The sequence below is a fragment of the Beta vulgaris genome, chromosome 6 (assembly GCF_026745355.1).
Source record: "Beta vulgaris subsp. vulgaris cultivar EL10 chromosome 6, EL10.2, whole genome shotgun sequence".
Taxonomy (NCBI): Eukaryota; Viridiplantae; Streptophyta; class Magnoliopsida; order Caryophyllales; family Amaranthaceae; genus Beta; species Beta vulgaris.
Window position 1 is genome coordinate 8,468,008 of NC_079207.1, and position 19,755 is coordinate 8,487,762.

General features: G+C 34.1%; 2 protein-coding genes across 2 annotated transcripts; both read left to right on the forward strand.

The window, feature by feature from the left end:
• The first annotated feature begins 3,895 nt into the window (after positions 1–3,895).
• On the forward strand, positions 3,896–7,537 carry LOC104895464 (trihelix transcription factor DF1). Its single transcript, XM_010681979.4, has 2 exons — positions 3,896–4,587; positions 5,954–7,537. The coding sequence occupies exons 1-2, from the start codon at positions 4,310–4,312 to the stop codon at positions 7,185–7,187; spliced, it is 1,512 nt and encodes a 503-aa protein (XP_010680281.3). The 5' UTR covers positions 3,896–4,309; the 3' UTR covers positions 7,188–7,537.
• A 2,103-nt stretch (positions 7,538–9,640) lies between these two features.
• LOC104895465 (uncharacterized) lies at positions 9,641–19,451 on the forward strand. Its single transcript, XM_048646029.2, has 12 exons — positions 9,641–9,861; positions 9,959–10,006; positions 10,120–10,161; positions 11,542–11,661; positions 11,761–11,906; positions 11,984–12,131; positions 12,222–12,305; positions 13,942–14,057; positions 14,601–14,659; positions 15,025–15,115; positions 16,371–16,622; positions 18,771–19,451. Exons 1-11 carry the CDS (start codon positions 9,765–9,767, stop codon positions 16,602–16,604), a joined length of 1,185 nt encoding a protein of 394 aa, XP_048501986.1. The 5' UTR covers positions 9,641–9,764; the 3' UTR covers positions 16,605–16,622; positions 18,771–19,451.
• The last annotated feature ends 304 nt before the right edge of the window (positions 19,452–19,755 follow it).

A 19,755-nucleotide genomic window follows, 5' to 3' on the forward strand; every position in this document is an offset into this window, starting at 1 on the left:
GCCTATTTCTAAGACTTTCCTTACATTGTAGGAATATGTTTTTTACCAGAAGAGAATAACTAGGCTAGTCCTAACATAGGACCAACTTAACACATTGTTTCGGATTATAGAAAGGAGAACAGGGTCATGAAATTCAAACCAACGATGAAAAGACCGTACCGAGTGACCCTTGGTAGCTAGAAGTAGCTCCAAGGGTTATGTGTTATTTTAAAAAACACATACACCTTTGTTGTGCAAAACCTTGTCATTGTAAACTCTTTTTTTAAACTTTAAATATAGTTTCTCCATTTTCAAATAATTGTCTTGTTGAATTTTTATGGCCAAATTTAATAATTTTATACTTCATCCGTTCTGTTTTAATTAAAACGTTTGTTTTTTACGCAACCCAACATGCTTCTTTAATCATTAATATCTTTGGTTGTGCACAGGTAAAAAAATCTGAAAAACTTATAATTTGATATATGCATCGAGATCATTGTTGTTAAAATCCCGATCCGAATCTTACGATTTTACGATCCTGGAGGACCTCACCGATCCCGATCCTACATAGGATCTTAATTTTGTAGGATCTTTCGATCCTGTCCAACCACAAAAAATCACATGGTAGGATCTTAACACGATTCTACGATCCTACGACTCTACGATCTGATCCTACCGTGTAAAAATCATAAAGTAATTTCACATATTATATTTCTCCTATTAGATTTTGGTCGTATGTTACGTCAAACTTATAGTATTGAAAAACTATCATCATTTGCTAATTAAAAAATTAATATTAATATATAATTATCTTTATTTCACTGAATTGTAGGATCTTACGATCCTACGATCCGATCCCACCGATTCGATTCTACCAACCCCTACGATCCAAAGTAGGATCCCGATCCTGATAACATTGATCGAGATGAATCTAACAAAATCACACTTGACTATGTTTTGTTGTTTTTCTTTATATAATGGCGATAAATTAGAGTCAAAATTGATCAATGAATTATATCATTTCACCCAGTGTTTCATTTAAAATAGAACAGAAAAAGTATTGTATTTTCGTGCCATCCATCATGATTATTGTAATCAAACTACTAAATTCTTGCTAAATTCATATCACTAAATATATTTAGTATATAAAAAAAAATTCATTTTTTTCCTCAAAAAAAAAAAGTTTATCATTTTTACTAGGGAAAATTCCTCAGGTACCCCTGAGGTTTGGTGTAATTCCCAAATTACCCCCCACATTTGGGGAATTCCTCAAATGCCCCTGAGGTTTGTGTTTGGGCTCAAAATACCCCTACTATGGACGGAACCCTAACGCCGTTAGGTTTTCCATCTCTCTCTCCCCAATTTTCTCTCTCCTCTCATTCCCCCACCCATTGCCAACCCTCCTCCCCCAGCCGGCGGCCTACAGCCGGCCACCACCACCCACTTCGGTGCCAGCGACCCTACCCTATTCCCTTCGCCTGCCAGAACAGCAACACCCCCGCAAACCCACCCTCTTCCCTTTGCCGACCAGAACAGCAGCTCCCGCCGGCGACCCCACCATCTCCCTTTCCCCCACCCTCGACACCCCAGCTTAGCCCTCCCTTTCCCCATTCTTGATTCCCCCAACCCAGCCACCCCGACACCACCCTCTCCCCCCTTTCCCCCTATCGGAAATGGCACCCCTTCCGTGTCTCCCATCGTGAGTCGACCCCCTCCCCTTCCCCACCCAGATACGCCGCCCCCAAACCCTTTAACCCTCCCTCGAAACCACCCTAGGCACCACCCTAGGCTGTTGTTCTACTATTTTGGCCGACGCCAACGTTGAGGGTAAGGGAATCGGGAATGGGGAAGGGAGGGGGTAGGGTCGCCGGCGCCGGAGTGAGGGAGGGGGGTTTGGCAGTAGGTGGCGGAATGGGAGGAGAGAGAAAATTGGGGAGAGAGAGATGGAAAACCTAACGGCGTTAGGGTTCCGTCCATAGTAGGGGTATTTTGAGCCCAAACATAAACCTCAGGGGCATTTGAGGAATTCCCCAAATGTGGGGGGTAATTTGGGAATTACGTCAAACCTCAGGGGTACCTGAGGAATTTTCCCTTTTTACTAATATTTAGTTAAAAATATTAATGATCAATATATTGCATTGGGAGATTGTAAAAGTCAAACAAGACAATTATTTAAGGATGGAAGGAGTATGATTTTAAAGCAAGGCTATATGTGAGAGGAGACCTGTTGACAGAGGGCGGAACATCACGGGAACCGGCGGGAGTTGCGACTCCTGCCAACTTTTGAATTTTTCTAAAAATTAAGGTCGAAATTGTATTTTTTTTTTTTTAATAAAATAGCTTAATTTTTATATTTACCCCCCTTTAAAATTACAAATTATATTTTTGATCCCCTCTAAAATATTTTTCTGATTCCGTTTCCGGCCCTATCTATTAAAAGACGATACCCAGATGATCTGTTAACAACATAAAAAGAGGATAAATTCTCTAATAGTTGGCTTCTATTGTTGCAAATTGTGTAAGACTTTTGCAACTTGTTGGCAAAAACAAGCCAACCTCTTGTTGCGTACACCGTCCAAAGTTCAAGCTCGAAAGCACAAAATTAAACGTGAAATAGTAGAGAATTGGTCCACAAAAATAGTTTTTTTTTTTTCTTTTTTGCGTGACAATGATCCCCTATTCGAACAAATAGTGCTAACCTTATAAAAAATGGTGCGTAACCTTGGTATCGATATCATCCCTTTTTACAAGATCATATGGAAAAGTGGAGTAAAAAGAAATGGCACCAATAAAGTACTTTGTTCTTCTTTTTTTTATAATAAATATACAAGTTTATTAGTGGAAAGAGCCATATCTTAAGAATAAAATCAAAATCAACTATCCTCTTAGAAAATAAAAATCAAAATCAACTAAAAGTTTTATGGTAAAATTACATCAACCACACATTTGAAATTTTATGTTTATGTAAAATGACAGTGTAACTCATCTATTATTACCGATGAATTTTTTGAAATCTAAGAATATAAGGCGATTTTTTAAGACAATTATGATCATTATGTTTCATATAAAAATGTTTACTTTGAAATTTATGATACAAATAATTGTAAGTTTGAAGTGGCACTTCAACCGTTCACGAGAAGAGTAAATTTGAATATTTCTACATCAAGGTTTTATGTAAATGTCAATTAATTTAGTTGCCAGAAGTTTAATGGTCGGTTTACAAGTCCTGAGTGCAAGGTTTCGTTTGGTAGAGCGTAAAATATTTTCTTGAAAATTGATTTTCTTCTATTTTCACTTATACATTGTTTGGTTTGCAAACGAGTGTAAAAACATTTTCCTTAGGAGTAAAATTGATCTCCCAATGATGAAAAACCATTTTTCCTTCGAAATGAAAGGAGATATATTTTCCTTATCTCTCTTGTACATTACTCTCACTACTTCCTTACATTCCTTTTCATCATTTTTCTTACATGAAACCAAACAACGAACAGAAAACTAATTCTGAAATTATGTATTCAGTAGCAAATTATTTTCCATTAAAATAATTTTGAATTGAAAATGCTTTACACCCAATCAAACTGAACCTAAAATTTATTTTCATCTCTATTTTTCGTAAATATGAGAATGGATAAATATGGGGAAAATAAAAGTATCTTTCAATATATAATTAATCAAATTGGTTGATGAAAAAGAAAGAAATAAAAAGTGGCTCTTATTATAGATGGAGCAAGTGGATTCTAAACCAAGGAATCAATGAGACAAATGTTACACCAACTTGTTTAGCCCTATTTTTTTTCCCCTCATGTTTATCCATTCACTGTTTTATGATGTTTTCTTCATTTTATTACAACCCAAAAACTTTATCTACTTTGTCAAGCCCACATACTTGACCAATCTCAATCCATCTTTTTTCTATTTAATAATTTTGTCTTATGGGTCCCACAAATGCAAAATACCAAAAAGTCAAAATTACCCTCATACAAACAAAGTTAAACCATTTCAATCTTCACTTACTTCATTTTAAGTTGAAAAAATCTAGTAAATCATCTTCATTTTTAATTTATTTTTTCTTACACATTTAAAGTTGAAAAACCCTAAATTCACCCATCTTATTCTTCCCCCTTTTTTTTTTCTCCAACTCAAAAAAACCAAACTCAAAAGAAGCCCATTACCTAACCAAAAAAACCTTCCCAAAAAAAGAAAAAAAAAATTTACCCACAAAAAAAAAAAAAAACCCACTTTTTTCACAAAAAACTCAACTTTTTATTTATTTATAAAACAATTAAATAAAAACAGTTTCCCTTCCCCTTTTTCTGGGCTGTAAATTCAGATGTTGGGAAATTCAGAAATGCAAGAAATTTCATTGGAGAGGCGGGAAAATGAAGTGGGTAAGTTAGAGAAAGTGAAAGAATGCATTGAGGAGAGAGAAAATGAGAAAGTGAAGGAAAATAATGGTGTTTTAATTGCAGTTGCTGAAGTTGAGAGTAATTCCGCAGCAAATAGATGGCCACAGCAAGAAACTATGGCTTTACTTAGGATAAGGTCAGAGATGGATGTTGCATTTCGTGATTCTGGGTCTAAAGCTCCTCTTTGGGATGAAGTTTCTAGGTATGATTTTAAGTTGAATTAAATAAATTTTGATTCTTTTAGATAGAATAGTGATTTCTAGTAGATTAGAATTTCTGGGTATGTTTGATATTTTGATTATGGATGAATTATGTCTTATGAAATAGTAGTAGTTTATAGTATCATATTTTTGGTTGGTAGAACTTAGAAGTATTTGTTTCATTGTATTTAGGATTACAGATGAGTTTGTTTGATTGTTTTATGTGGTTAAATTCTTGGGTTTTTGAAGTTTATGGGTGTTTACCTCTGATGGTGCATTATGTGTTTTTTCATTAGACAACTTCATGAGTTCATGTGACATTTTTCTTGGTTGTTGAAATTACTAGATGCTAATGAATCATGCCAAGGATAAAGAGTGTGTGTCTGAGATTTTTGCTGGTAAATTATCTGGCCATATGTTCATTTGGTCAATTATGTGAATGGTTATTGGTTCTTTTTATTTTTGGCGAAATACGAAACCGATGATTGAGTTGAGTTGAGTTGAGTTGATAAGTTCTACACAATCCGAAAGATAATCATCTAAAGATAACTAGGGGGCAGGGTGATCGGTTGTAGGTTAGTACTAAAAATTCATGGTTGATTGAGAATAGGGATGAATTATATATGAATGTGAGTGTTCATGTGAAGTTTGTTTGTTAGAAGATGCGGAATATCTGGGATGATGGTGGATGAACTTGGTTATGGGAAGATAGTATGTGTGACATTTTGGTGGTTATCAATTTTATAGGTAGTTGGGGTTATGGATGGATTAAATTTTGCTCTTCTAACTTTGAATTTTCTGCCTAATTTCCTTTTTCCTGTCAACAGTTAGTAGTGACTGTTCTTTTCTTCCTTGCTACATTAATTGCAGAAAGTAGCTACTTTTATATTAAAACTGTTTAATTGTGTCAATTTGCTTGCTGTTGATCATTTTATATGGAAGAGGATTTCTAGGATGGTTTATGCAAGAAGATGTGTTCTGTGGTGAGTTTTATCGACTGATGTGGTAACTCGTAGTTACTAGACCTTCAGACATAGATGGGGGTGATTTTTACAGTTCTACTTACTCATACGATTAAGATGACTTTTACTTTATTGTCGGATGACTTTTAGGGTGCGTTCTCTATACCTTATCCATCTTGAACTTATTAGAACCTACTTGAACTTATCAGAATTTATTGAAGCTTAATATATGAATTTACCATAGTATATGAAAATATGTGTTCTTCAGATATGGATGATCATGAAGTTGCTTGTCTTGCTTTGTATAAACTGAAAATTACCTAGGAAATTGTGATTATGTTGTGTATTTGTTTCTCTGTTCAAATTGGGGTTTTTGACAGATATAGAAGTTTATGTTTTTCTCCAGGAGGATGACTGAGCTTGGATATCAGAGAAGTGCCAAAAAATGTAAGGAGAAATTTGAGAACATATACAAGTACCACAGGAGACTTAAAAATGGCTCATATGGTCAGACAAATAAAAAGACATATCGGTTTTTTGATCAGCTAGAAGCTCTAAGTCACCATCAGATCTCTTTCCAAACTTCTTCTTCTGAGCCGACAGATACTTTTATGAATGACAAGCCATTTGTTGTGTCTCCCATCTCAAGCCACCCCCAATGTGTACCTCAAATGGCCATGCCCACTTCAGTAAACTTCGATTCTTTCACCATTTCAACATCCACGGCTTCCACTTCAGGAAGTGAATCTGAGGGTGCTCGGACAAAAAAGAGAAAATGGGCAGATTTCTTTGATACACTAATGAAATCTGTGCTTCAGAAACAAGAGGCCTTGCAGAATAATTTCCTGGAAGCAATAGATAAATGTGAGCGTGATAGGCAAGCGAGGGAAGAGGCCTGGAAAATGCAAGAAATGGTTAGAATCAAGAGGGAACAGGAGCTCTTGACTCAAGAGAGGTCAATATCAGCAGCAAAGGATGCAGCCATACTTGCGTTCTTGCAGAAGATTTCTGAGCAAGGAAAGTGTCCTGGAATTTCTGGGCCAATGCTAGAAAATGTGAGTCAAGAGATGAGCATCATATGTCAAAAAGAAAAAGATAATGGTGAAAATTCCTCTTCACGGTGGCCAAAGGAAGAAGTTGAAGCGTTGGTAAAGATTAAAACTAATATGGAGTTGGAATTCCAAAGAGTCGGACCAAAGGGACCTATGTGGGAAGAAGTTTCGTTTGCAATGAAAAACTCTGGCTATGATCGGAATGCTAAAAGGTGCAAGGAGAAATGGGAGAACATAAACAAGTATTATAGGAGAGTGAAAGACAGCAACAAGCAAAGGCATGTTGATTCTAAAACTTGTCCGTACTTTCACCTCCTTGATCAACTGCATAATCTGAAGACTAAGAAGCTGGATAATAACAAATCAGAAAATTCTGCTAATAACTTAAGACCAGAAGAGCTCCTGCTACACATGATGAATAATCATCCAAGGCAGCAGCAGCAGCAGGAACAGGTAGTTTTACACCGAGAACAAGGTGAATCGATTATGCTAAATGGCAAGTCTAATCATAATGAACAGACTGGTAATGAAGACACAGAAGATCATTATCCAGTTCATAATTCTTTGCCTGTGAATGCTGTCGAATAAAGACATCTGGTTGGATTTGTGTAATTGAAAATCCAAGGAAGCATGTGGTTGTGTATAAGAATCACTTAGTACTGTTGTGTTTGTACAAGAAAGTGTGACGTCTTCGTTGGTGATCGTCATTTGGCGAGTATATAGATGTAATAGAGTATAGACTATAGAGTCCAGGAAAGCAATGTATAATCTTTGTGTAGCAAACTATACTTTTTACCTCAGCTGTACTAGTTTTGGGCAGTCTTAGTCTTTTTTTTTTTTTTGTAGGAAAGTCTTAAGAGTCTAAATTTGGTGATTATTGTAGTGTCTTGTTTGTTTGGAGCAATAAAAAGTGTGAAAAAAAGGTCCTTTCTCGTTCAGTACTCTTGCGCAACTGACTTCACTCTGGAGGAAGATATGTTCTTTGTTTGTATTCAATAAACTTAAAAGGCAACGTCATAAACCCCTTAATCAAATACTACCTCCGTTTCTTAATAAATATCTTCTTTTCGGGAGATGATCTGGGGCTTGTTTAGCGCAAACTTTTGAGGTAGCGAGTCAAAACACTAATTAAGAAAAATATGAATATTTGGTATTATTGTGATATTATTCTATTCATGATTGAATTTTTTTGGGCAATTAAAAGACATGATATACTACTATTACCAAAATCCAAAGTTTACAACCTAAACAATAAAGCTGCTATAGTTAGAGATGTGCACAGGTCCAAAATCGGACCAGACCAAACCACGACTGTAATTGACCTAGATTGAAATCTGGAACTTTTAAGGAGCGGAATTCTGTTATGGTTTTGGTTTGGACTTGAATTTTGAAATAATTATCTATTTTACACAATTACAAAACCCTTCCAATTAATTTTTTTTCCTTCAAATTTTTAATAAAATTAGAAAATACTCGTATTCTAATAATTGCCTTTTTTATTCCTTATATTTACGAATTTGCCATTGTGAAAATCTATACAAATATATTAACAGGCGTGCGAAAGAAAGCCTATGTGTCACGTGACACTCTCCTCAAATTGTAAGTGTAAGGTTTCAAACATGTGATCTTTGAAATGAAAAATAAGAGCTTACCCATCAATACACTATGACTTTGTTGGTTAATGTTTATAATAAAATATGATGAAGTCTTGTAATAATTATAATTAACTAAAAAGATTTAACTTACAAGAGAATATTAATGTCATATTCTTTTATCACAATTTCTTTTAAGGTATTGTTTTCAAACTCAAGCCTTTTTTTTTTCTTATCACGTTGTGACGTGAAATTTTCAATTTTTCAATGGACAAAAAATATGAAAAGTAGCAAAATAAATTATAAAATTTTAAAATAATAAATAAACTCTATTATATAAGGGAAGGGGGGAGCAACTGTGTCCTCTTTTGAAACGCCTATTTTGCCCCCCTTCCCTTTCTAAATTACAAAAGGAATGTCAAATCACGTTATAAAAATCATGCAAATCACTCAAATAATCAGGAAACTTTATTAAAACTTTAAATTAACATACAAACTAAAACTAGCTAATAACCTAGAACGTCATACATAAAAAATATTTACAAAATTTACTTACAAATCACTATTCTCAAGAACCATTCACAATTAATGGTGGGTCATGATAAAAAATAGAGGTGTATTTGTAGTGAAATCAGAATTTAGAAGTTAGACAAGGAAAAAAATTATTTACTTTTTTATAGTGTTTCCTATATATAATGAAAATTTTACATATATTTTTGGACCTATTTTTTTCTATTATATAATAGCGATTAATTATCAAGGTAAAAAAGTTTATGTAAAATATCATTCAAGAATTAAAGTACAACATATCTCTATTATATAAGGGAAGGGGGAAGCTATGGTGTCCCCGAATAAAGAGACTATGTTACCCCCTTTTAAATTACAAATTCACTTACAAATCAAAGGGGTTTCAAACGAAAATATCAAAAATATAATTATAACAATCACTCATAAGTCAACTAAAATCATAAAATTGCATAATTTACTTATGCAAATCACTAAAATGAGAAAACTTTACAAAAGCTTAAAATTCACTTACAAACTACAACCTATGAAAAAATTGACTTGAAATCAAAGTTTTCACTTTCTTTACAATTTATGAAGTACTGTACTTAATTCAAAAATCAACTAAAAATTATAATATTAGAAATCATAAATAAATTCAATAAAATTTCTATTTTGTTCATAGAATTTAACTTTGAAAAGTAAAAAAAAAAAAATAAAAAGAATGGTGAGAGACTTAAGTGACAGAAACTAAACCAATCAAATTTTGCAACTAAAATAATTATACTTCGTATATCTAATGTTCGAATTTTGACTCTTATGCCGAATAAAATCGAGTTTATGTTTCGAAAAAAAAATTCAAACACGCATCACGTACAAAAAAATTCTAGTATTGTTTATTGAAACTTACTCGAGGCATCGTCCGAAAAAAAAAAAAAAAAAAAAAAAGTAGTTCATTTCTATTACTTGGAGAGAGTTTCTCTTTCTCCCAATAATTTGGCTGCGCACCTGAGAAAAGCCCTTGAAAAACCCTTCTCATTTCCTAATTCCAACAACCGAAACAAAAAAAATGAGTTCCCCAAGTAACGACCCAGAAACTGAAGAACATGGTGACGTATTTCTTGATGAATCTGATATCATTCATGAAATTCCTAGTGATGAAGAAGGTATTCAATTTTACATTAAAGTTTTTATTTTTCCTTCAATTTCTTTTTTTTTTTTTTGAGGTGGGCTGACTATATTCTGGATTTTTTTTGCATTTAGAGCTTCCTGAAGCTGATGATGAGCAGGGTTCTGATGATGAAGATATTGGTATGAATAATTTTATGTTAAGAAAATGAAAAAGGAAAGCCTTTTTTTTTATAAAATTGTGTTTTTTTGTTTGTTTAATGTTAAATGTTTTGGTGTCAATTGGGTTTTTGCAGAGGAAGCTGATGATTCTATGCATATATTTACTGGCCATTCTGGTGAGATTTTATCTTTATTTTGTTGGTTATGAATTGTTAATAATTTGCTGCTTTGTAGTAGTATATTCAACTTAAGCATAGCTGATTCACTTACTGATTTTGACAAATTTGATTGCAATTATTACTTCAACGGCCCGTTTGGTAAGAGGTCATAAATGGTGGGAATGGTGATGCATTATAGTGTAAATTTGTACTAAAATCCATTGTGATTACCTATCGTAATGCTACTTCATCCCAAGTTATCTTTTTTCTTCCTAAAATTTCATTATTATCCATTACTACTTGGGAAGGTGGTATTGGGTGGTAATGAAAATTTATAGAGGGAAATCCATGTTTTGTGATAAAGTTTCATTCTCATGGTCATTGAGATGAGAACTTCTTTTACAAATTTACACTAAATTTTATTACCATTACCACTATTTATGACCACTAACCAAACAGCCCGCAATTGTAAATTTTATGGGATATTGTAGCGAAGTTATGAGCTTTGGTTGCTAGGTGCTTATCAATAAGAGTTAAGTTTGTGTTAGAATAATGTATGATTAGGAATGAACAAGAGATTGGATATCTGTCTTTTAGGGACATGATCACGTGTTCACGACATTTTTGTGATAGTTTTATATGGCTTCTCTTGGGAGAACGATAAGAGTTAAATGATACAACTATTGGGAATTGGGATACAAAGAAGAGCAATCTCAAGAACACAGGGCTGGATTGTTGTTAAAAAGAAGAAGCAAGAGAGATGTGATAGTTACACTTTTCCACATCATTCACAAACTAATAATGCTATATCTACACTACCCCTTCCCGTTAGGCCAGTTCATGTCAAGTTGTTGATTTCTAAGCTTAATCGTGAATTACTTTGTTGATGATTTAGATAACCTGAACTCCTTTTGGTGTATGCAATCAAAGCCTTGGATGTCCCCTTTTAGAATCAGGAAATGTCGAGTGCATCAGGTGCAAAAATATGCAGTGGTTGAATTTCTATATTGCTTTCTTCTATTGATTTCAAGGACTTGAAACTTTACTCCGTTTATTGGTTTGAATGTTTTCTTTTCCCTAAGCTTTTCACCAGATTAAAACTGGAGATATTGGGGAGGGTGCCAAGCTGAATTAAAGTTCAATACAACATTAATTGTTTTGTTTCCTTATTGTGGATGAGTTGCTTTTCAAGAATAAACCATGATTAGGCTTGGAAAAACAAACATAAGAGAGTCAAAGAAGTTGCGAAATTGTGGCCTCCATAACAGCCTAGGCGTACACATGAAAGTCAGATGGTGTAGACTGCTGATCTGCGTATACTTGAAGTCTTGAACAATAACTTGTGCACGACGAACTGTTACTTACCATGGTCTTAATACTTCCTTCTCTTCTGCATAGATGAGCTTTACACGGTTGCCTGCAGCCCAACAGACCCAACGTTAGTTGCAACAGGGGGTGGTGATGACAAGGGATATATGTGGAGAATTGGTCGAGGAGATTGGGCTTTTGAGCTCCAAGGTAACCTTATTAGTTGATGAAATCTTCATATACTTTTTTTAAAAAAATTCAAGAGCTTATCATGGTTGTATGTTCGCTGTGAAATTGTACTTTGCTCAGGTCATAAAGATTCTGTATCCAGCGTCTCTTTTAGTGCTGATGGACAGCTCCTTGCATCTGGAGGCTTTGAGGGAATTATCCATGTCTGGGATGTATCTGCAGAAAAATTGAAGTGCACACTTGATGGACCAGGAGCTGGAATTGAGGTATTAGTGTTAAGGATACATGAGATTACATATACTCGGCTCATATACAATATTGATGATGAAATGTGATTGTTCAGTGGGTCAAGTGGCATCCTAGGGGACATCTTATCTTAGCAGGGTCAGAGGACTTTGGTGTTTGGATGTGGAATGCAGACAAGGGAGTCTACCTTAACATGTTTAGTGGTCATGGTGATGTGGTGACTTGTGGTGATTTTACGCCTGATGGTAATCTGATCCATCCATTCAAGGTCTTTTTTAGTGTACTATTTTAAAATAAATAGTTGTGTTCATACTTTGTTAATTTGTGCTCTCAAGGCAAAACAATATGCACGGGCTCAGATGATGCAACATTGAGGATATGGAATCCAAAAAGTGGTGAGAACATTCATGAGATTAGAGGTATGTCATGGTTGTTTTACTATTACTCTTCTAAAATACAGACTCTGCTTTTCTCCACATAATAAACTGATTTTAGTGTACTCTTTTCTCCACATGAAACATTCATGGATTGAAAATTACATATTTTCTCCACATAATAAACTGATTTTATAATTTGGTTTTGTTAGTTTTTTCTATTTTTTATTGTCAAGATTTATAAAGCTTTATAGTTTGACGCATGTGCAAAATTTGAAATGGCTTGTATGCTGTATGGAGTTGATAGAAAATTTGATATGCTCAATTTCTGCATGAAAGCAATATACATTTACTGATTTGTCTTTGTGACCTTAAGGCTGTTATGAGTGTGGTTATGTGTTTTCTTTTGCACCCTCGATGACATGCTCCAATGATGAGATTCCAAAGTTTGTTGGTGACATGTGAAGCCCTTTCAGCCTTTCTTTTCAACTGACTGTCACTGAAGTCTGAACTGAATTGATTTTGGCTGATAAAGTTGATTTTTCATGGATAAAAACTTATTTGTGTTGATTAAACCTGATTTTTACTGATCAAAATTGTTTTTCGCTGTTTGAAACTGGTTTTTGATGATCAGTCTTATTTTTACTGAAACTGATTTGCTAGTTGCCTGATATTTTAGTGTGGAAATTTTTTTCTTGATCTGTTTCAGAAAGCTTATAATGGCTTGTTATCTGTCAGTAGATATGAGTGCCATACTCAGCTAAAATTGTTTGTGCTGTTTGAAACTGGTTTTTAGTGATCAGTCTGATTTTTACTGAAACTGATTATGGTAGTTGCCTACTTGCCTGATAGTTAAATGTGGAAAGTTTTCTTGATCTGTTTCACAAAGCTTATAATGGTTTGTTATCTGTCAGTAGATATGACTATATTAGTGCCATACTCAGCTAATATGTCATGCAAATGAGCAATCTTATGGGCCACTGGCTATGTTGTTAAATGAATATAATGCCATGTGATGCACTGTTAGCTGATCACTTCAGAATCATCATATAAATTTGAGTTTTAACGTGTCTTCAACTAGATGATAAGGACGGATTAGAAAGAAGCATCGGTTGTCTCCTTATCTTGATACAAGTTTTACTCGTATTTGGTCTTTCTCAATGATGGAAAAGGTGGAAGGAAAGGAAGTTGGTGGAGAGACATCCAACCATTGAAATAGCCGAAGTTGTGAAAAGTAATTTGCAAAAAATATTCCAATGATCAATATCACTTCCCTTATGCCTTTTAAAATTCTGTACCAGTTTGAGCTTCTCTGTATTCCTTCTATTGTGCTATCTGTTGATGTACTAAATTTTTTTTCTTTGTGCAATTTTGGGTGTCTGAAATACTAAATTGCACTTTTCCAAATTTCTGGAGCCAAGGAAGATGTTTGACATTGATAATGCAGCCAATCCGTTAATATCAGTAGTTTTCTAAGTGATTCATAGTCTTTCAAAACAACTGATTGATGCTTGTAAGATAAAAAAATTGTCATTAAAAATATCACTGGCTCTCCCCCCCCCCCCCGGATTAGGAATGTATGTATGATTTAGTCGGGCTTTGATTATTTCCTCATGATACGTATCCTTTGAAACTTGAGATATCTCTTGGGATGTTCAGTGATGGCCTTCTCTTGATCTAGGCCACTTTTATCATTCTGATGGATTAACATGCATGGCGATAAGCCCTGACTCGGCTGTAGTCTTGACTGGGTCAAAGGATCATAATGTTCACATGGTCAATATTTCGTCAGGAAAGGTTAGATTTGCATCTTCTTTAATTAAGCATTCCTGTCTTTTGGTCCTCTAAATTCATATTATTTCTCTCCCCTTTTCCCACAAAACTTCCCTAGTTTTTCCATTAACATACCATGCTGTGTGGTTTGCTTTGGCGCTGAAACCGGTTTGGTCTCTAGGTGCTGGGTTTGTTTTCTGATATTTTTGATTTGCACCACCCAACTACCTTTCTTTCTTAACCTTATTGCCACCTGTAAACTGTGCAATGTTACTATTTCATATATACTGTCCTATAAACCTTTTGTGGCATTTGAGAGGCTTGTTCAAAATAAATTAGAGGATCTCTCTCTCTAATCTACTCTATTTGTAAAGGATCTAATTACTTTTTCCTCCTCCTAACTGAAGAACTTCCTTCCTCTTCAAGCTAATTCTTCTAACTAATTTATGTAATGACTACACTGCCCTTGAGTCCAGTTTATTGCAGTGTCTTAATTTTCTAATGTGAAAATCATGTTGCTTATGCTCTTTTGGGGGTCAGGAGCTTATAAAGATGCTGCTTGTGCAGGTGATCGGCACTTTGTCTGCTCATAAGGATTCAGTAGAATGTGTGGAGTTTTCACCAAGGTTTGTGAATCTTTTCTTCTTCTTCTTTTTTTTTGAAAAAAGTCGTTATTGTTATGTTGTGTTCTTGTTTGAAGCCAATTAAGTGTTCGAACTCATAAGGCATATTTTTAGTGAATTTTCGCCCTTGTGTCAAAAATATAGTGGTTGCTCTTTGGTATGGTTTACATGCCTACAAGACTGGTCGTGATTATTGGAAGTGTTATGATTCATAAAAAATTGAAGGCTACTTCATGCTGCTATGTGGGAAACTAGTTCACGATTTTAAGTACTGAATGTGTTCTTTAATTCATTTCTGCTACACTCTTGCTCCTTTTGTTTTGGCCATTTGAACATCAAACTGCTATATTTCACTAATGCTGCAACAGTGGGCAGTGGGCTGCAACCGGAAGTTTGGATCAGAAACTCATCTTGTGGGATCTTCAGCATTCAGAACCTCGCAGTACATTTCTCCACGAGGTTTGCTTATTTCTTTTGAAAGGATATTTTTGTAGTGAAGAATAATATTTGATCTTTAACGGAAAGTTATACTTTTACAATTTTATTACTTGGGCGAAGCTCCCATATCAACAACCTTTTATCCCATGAGCAGTCTTGGATAACTTTGCATCTTTTTTCAAATTAAAGGCTTTCACGATCTGTCTTGCAACTGTTTGGATTGAAGAATCCGTGAAATAAACTAACCTTGTGTCCTTGTATAATCAGCTGAACTCTCCAAATGCCTTGAATCAGGCAATAAAGAAAATTCATTATTCAAACGAGAGAATCTTCAAGAGAATTCTTGTATGAAATATGAATGAAATCTATTGGAAGAGATTAGTTGAGGAAATCTTTATGAGAACGGTCGTCAATTACCACTATATCGATAGGTCACTTTGCGATTTTTAAGTTGCAATATTTTCAAATAACATGTTGAATTACTACATCTTCAAACAATTACATCTGTTATCGCTACCTCTTGCCAAATTTCGGAGAAATCTTTTCCCCAAATTGATGTCTTTATGTGATTATGTAATTTTTAAGTTATCTGGTGATTTTGTCCCCAAATATTTGTTTTGGCCCAAAAGAAAACAATCCATTGAAATCCTGCAAATGGTAGCAACAATATATGTAAACTGTTTAATTGGTGGTAAGTTATATCTTTCTTTTTCTTTGAAAAGGGTTTAAATCACAAAGAACCTATTTAAAGATATTACTCAGGGAGAAATAACTTTTACTTCTATAATAGACCAAAGGGAGAGACTAGGTTTGTTAATATTTTTTTTTTGAGAGAAAGGTTCTTTAATATTTTGGGTTACCATTCCTGTTTGATAATGGAGCCTTGTACTCTTAGGGGTTGTTTGGTTCAAGCTGCGGAACGAAAAGGGAATGTGCACAAATAGAGGAGGGGAATGTTAACAAAGATGGTTAACTTTATTGAGTGTTTGGTTCCAGCCAAGGAATGGAAATGGATGGTAACATTACCACCAAGTTATGGATTTTGTTGAATGAGGGGGAGGGAAAGGTAAAAAAATTGGAGGAATCCATTACCATCGAGTAATGGTCTTGGAATAATGGATTGATTAGGGGTTCAACCAAACAAGAAAAAGCGAATCGGTAATTAATACCGTTTCTTGGACCCCAAAAATAGTGAACCAAACATGCTCTTAGTTGGTTTTGCCATTCAGTTGTCTTGTAGATCTGTAACTATGTTTTTGTTTTTATCCGAGTGCAGGATGGGGTGTCATGCTTGACATGGATCGGGACATCAAGGTATATAGCTACGGGATGTGTTGATGGTAAAGTGCGAATATGGGATAGTCTTTCCGGAGCAGAGACAGCTGTTCGGACCTTCAGTGGGCACACTGATGCTGTTCAATCTTTGAGTGTTTCCGCAGACTGTAATTTCCTTGTTTCTGCAGCTCTTGATGGGACAGCTCGTGTTTTCGAGATAGATGAACTAAAGTGAACTTCATAAATTTAGAAGGTATGCTTCTTTTTCACCATTCTGGGCAAAACCTTTAGCTACAGAAGCAAGTATGAATTGGTGAAATCAGAAGCAGGAATGTTGGGAACTTAAGAGAACCATATTGGGAAGGAAAGAAGGGAGAGAAGTAATCCTTTTTCTGGAACTTTTTCTTTTTTCATTCTTCTTGGAGTGAGTAGTTTTGAGGAATATGATTATATGATCTGCATGTTTGGACAGTACACTACTACACTGTACACATCATTCAATATGTATAATCTATAGCTAGCTACAATTGAATTTTTGGGGATTTTTTGTTATATTTTGCAAGTTTTCCTGGATGAATTAGACATGGGCATAATTTTGTTGTGCAAGACTCTTTTTTTAATCAAAATCTGTGGAAATTGAAGTAGAACTCTTTTAATACTTCCTCCGTTTCATAATACTAGCTACACTTTCTATTGTGGGAAGTTTCACATTACTCGCTACACTTCCTTTTTGGGCAATAAACTCTTTCTATCTCTCTTCTCTCACATGGTTTCCATTTCTTTTTACTCTCTAACTTTCTCTTCTCCAAAAATTGCCTAGGAGTTCGTGAATTGAGAAGTATAGCGAGTAATATGAAACGGAGGAAGTAGTTGAGATTCAGAAAAAACTATGGATGAACCGTGACAATGTGACATGCACATATTATATGTTAAGAGTTTATTCTTCTCACCTTCTAAAAAAAGTTTTAAGGAGCTGATTACATCCAATTAATTGTAATAAGGTAAAATGAAGATTAATTACGTCTAATAAATTCATTTTAGACTTTGATAGTTCATCTAGTATCCACTTTCTAGTATCCAATTGTCAGCCAATAACTAATAGTTTATTATTAATTTTTTTAGTGGTAAAAAGGGTGACAGATAAGGGAATCTCTACTTAAAACGGCAAATACTAAACTTGGTAAGATTTGAATCTGAAACTTCAAGCATTTAAGGTAAGAATTTTGTCAAGGGACGAAGTACTACTTGGTAGCTAATGACTTAGTGATTAGATCCTACATTAGTATTATCTGTCAACAATGGTAACACTAATGCTACAAAGCATGATTTTTTAGGTGTTTAAACTGTTTATATTGGAGGTGTCCGTTATAATTAAACGATGTGACATAATTCTAATCCCACCCATCTATATAATTCTAAAATCATTATGGTCTTCAAATTACTAAATTTTACATATCTAGGGATTATCATACAAAATCAGTACTCTAGGAGTTATTTGTGTTGTGTGGCAATAATTTTGGTTCATCCTAACTCATAAGTCACAAGTAACAGTTACATTGAGAGTAGAAAATGTTATTGTAATGTGTACGTTCACACAATCACTTTGCAGGGGTGAAACACGTGAAAGTAGCATAAACGTACTTGACAATACATTATTGATAAAGTACATAAATTTACTTAATTTCAAACTTTTTATATGGCGTTACACTTTTGATTCTAAATTAAATACTCCATGAAAAACCATCAATTCATTATTCAGTAACAAGTTACTGAAGCTTTAGATTTCTCTCTCTCTCTAAAAAACAAAGTTCCTTTAAGTAGAATTCATCGTATCAGATTTTTTTTTATCATGACGAATAAGGTTATGATCTTTATGTGCTCTATTTTCATATTGTTGGTCATTTTTCCTACAGGTATTTTCACTGTCTCCCTAAACTTAAACTTACTAAGTTTCTATTGGTTGATCCAAACATCGATAATGAATTAATACTTTTTCCGTTCTATAGTAAGTGCAGCATACTCTATTGACATATTTCTTAAGAAATTCATGTGTAGAGGAGAGATATAAAAGGAAGATATTACCTAATAAAGAAACGTTGCATTTAATATGAAACTTCTAGACTCTAGTTAAAGGAAATACTGTAATTGAAAAAGTAACGAAGGAAGTAAATTGCACTAAGCAAAAGACACTTATTTATATATGCATCGAGACAAATCCATAAACTTTTTATGTATAATGATATGTTTGCAACTTTGCATTAATGGAGATGTAAAGTTAAAATATGATATGTAAACAATGTCAAATTAAAACAAAGTTGCAATTAATTAGAATAAAAAACTTCCATGAACTTGTTTTAGTTGATTGTTTTGGTATTAACTCAATAATAATGTGCATATGTAGGAAGCATAGGAGAGGCAGGAATATGCAAGGATAAGTATGAGCTATACATGGAGCCATGGTGCATGAAGAACGAATGCCAGAAATTATGCGAGACTAAGAAGTTCTATAGATTATTGGCTTCAAGATGTATTGAAGATTATTGTGAATGCACTCATTTTTGTAGGCATGGCTCTTAAATATTTTCTCATCCTATACCATAAGACTAAGAGCATATTATAAAAGTACGGAAAATTTGTCAAAATAAAAAAGGTTCAATTTGCGGAAAAAAACTTATAAAGCATCTTTTGCAAAAAGAAACCACAAACTTAATTTTTCTTGCAAGAAGAAACCTATTCCCATTTTCTGGTGTGTTTTTTCTCAATTCCCAATTCCGGCGCTGATCCTTTGATTTTCTTTTTTAACCCCTTATTTCCATTAACTACGGCACCACTCTTATGCATCTCAAAAACCATACCAGAAAATAGGAATAGGTTTCATTTTGCAAGAAAATTTAAGTTTGTGGTTTTTTTCGCAAAGAATGCTTTAAAAAGTTTTTTCGCACAAAATTGAACATTTAAAGGTTTTTTTTTTTTGACAAATTTCCTAAAGGTATATCTTGGGGTTGTTCTTTTTGTGTACTTAAGAAACCTATGTGTACTATTGGTTTATGATGTTTAAAATATATTTACTGTGTTTCGTTAATTATTTTGGTTTTTATTATATCTGCTGTATTTTCTTGACAATATATGAAAGTTTCAAAATAGTTGTAGATCTAAGTTTTTGAAGTTGCAATTTGCCTTTTGAGGCTTAGATCCAATATTGATCAACATGCAATTAGAGCCAAGTCCGCCCACGTAAAACAAATTAGACGAGATGAACGGTGTTTAAAGGAAAGATTATAATTACTGATTAGTTTTAATCAACATATTAATTCGTATACAAACTTTTCATTTTGGGTGTGTTTGTTTGAACAGATAGATTATAATTTGGTTGGTTGGAGGGAAAA

Bases quoted from the DNA above. Each gene is read 5' to 3' on its own strand.
- LOC104895464 (XM_010681979.4), top strand. From the start codon at position 4,310: ATGTTGGGAAATTCAGAAATGCAAGAAATTTCATTGGAGAGGCGGGAA. The intron at 4,588-5,953 runs GTATGATTTTAA...GTTTTTCTCCAG, and splicing joins CTTTGGGATGAAGTTTCTAG to GAGGATGACTGAGCTTGGAT.
- LOC104895465 (XM_048646029.2), top strand. From the start codon at position 9,765: ATGAGTTCCCCAAGTAACGACCCAGAAACTGAAGAACATGGTGACGTA. The intron at 9,862-9,958 runs GTATTCAATTTT...TTTTGCATTTAG, and splicing joins AATTCCTAGTGATGAAGAAG to AGCTTCCTGAAGCTGATGAT. The intron at 12,306-13,941 runs GTATGTCATGGT...CTCTTGATCTAG, and splicing joins GAACATTCATGAGATTAGAG to GCCACTTTTATCATTCTGAT.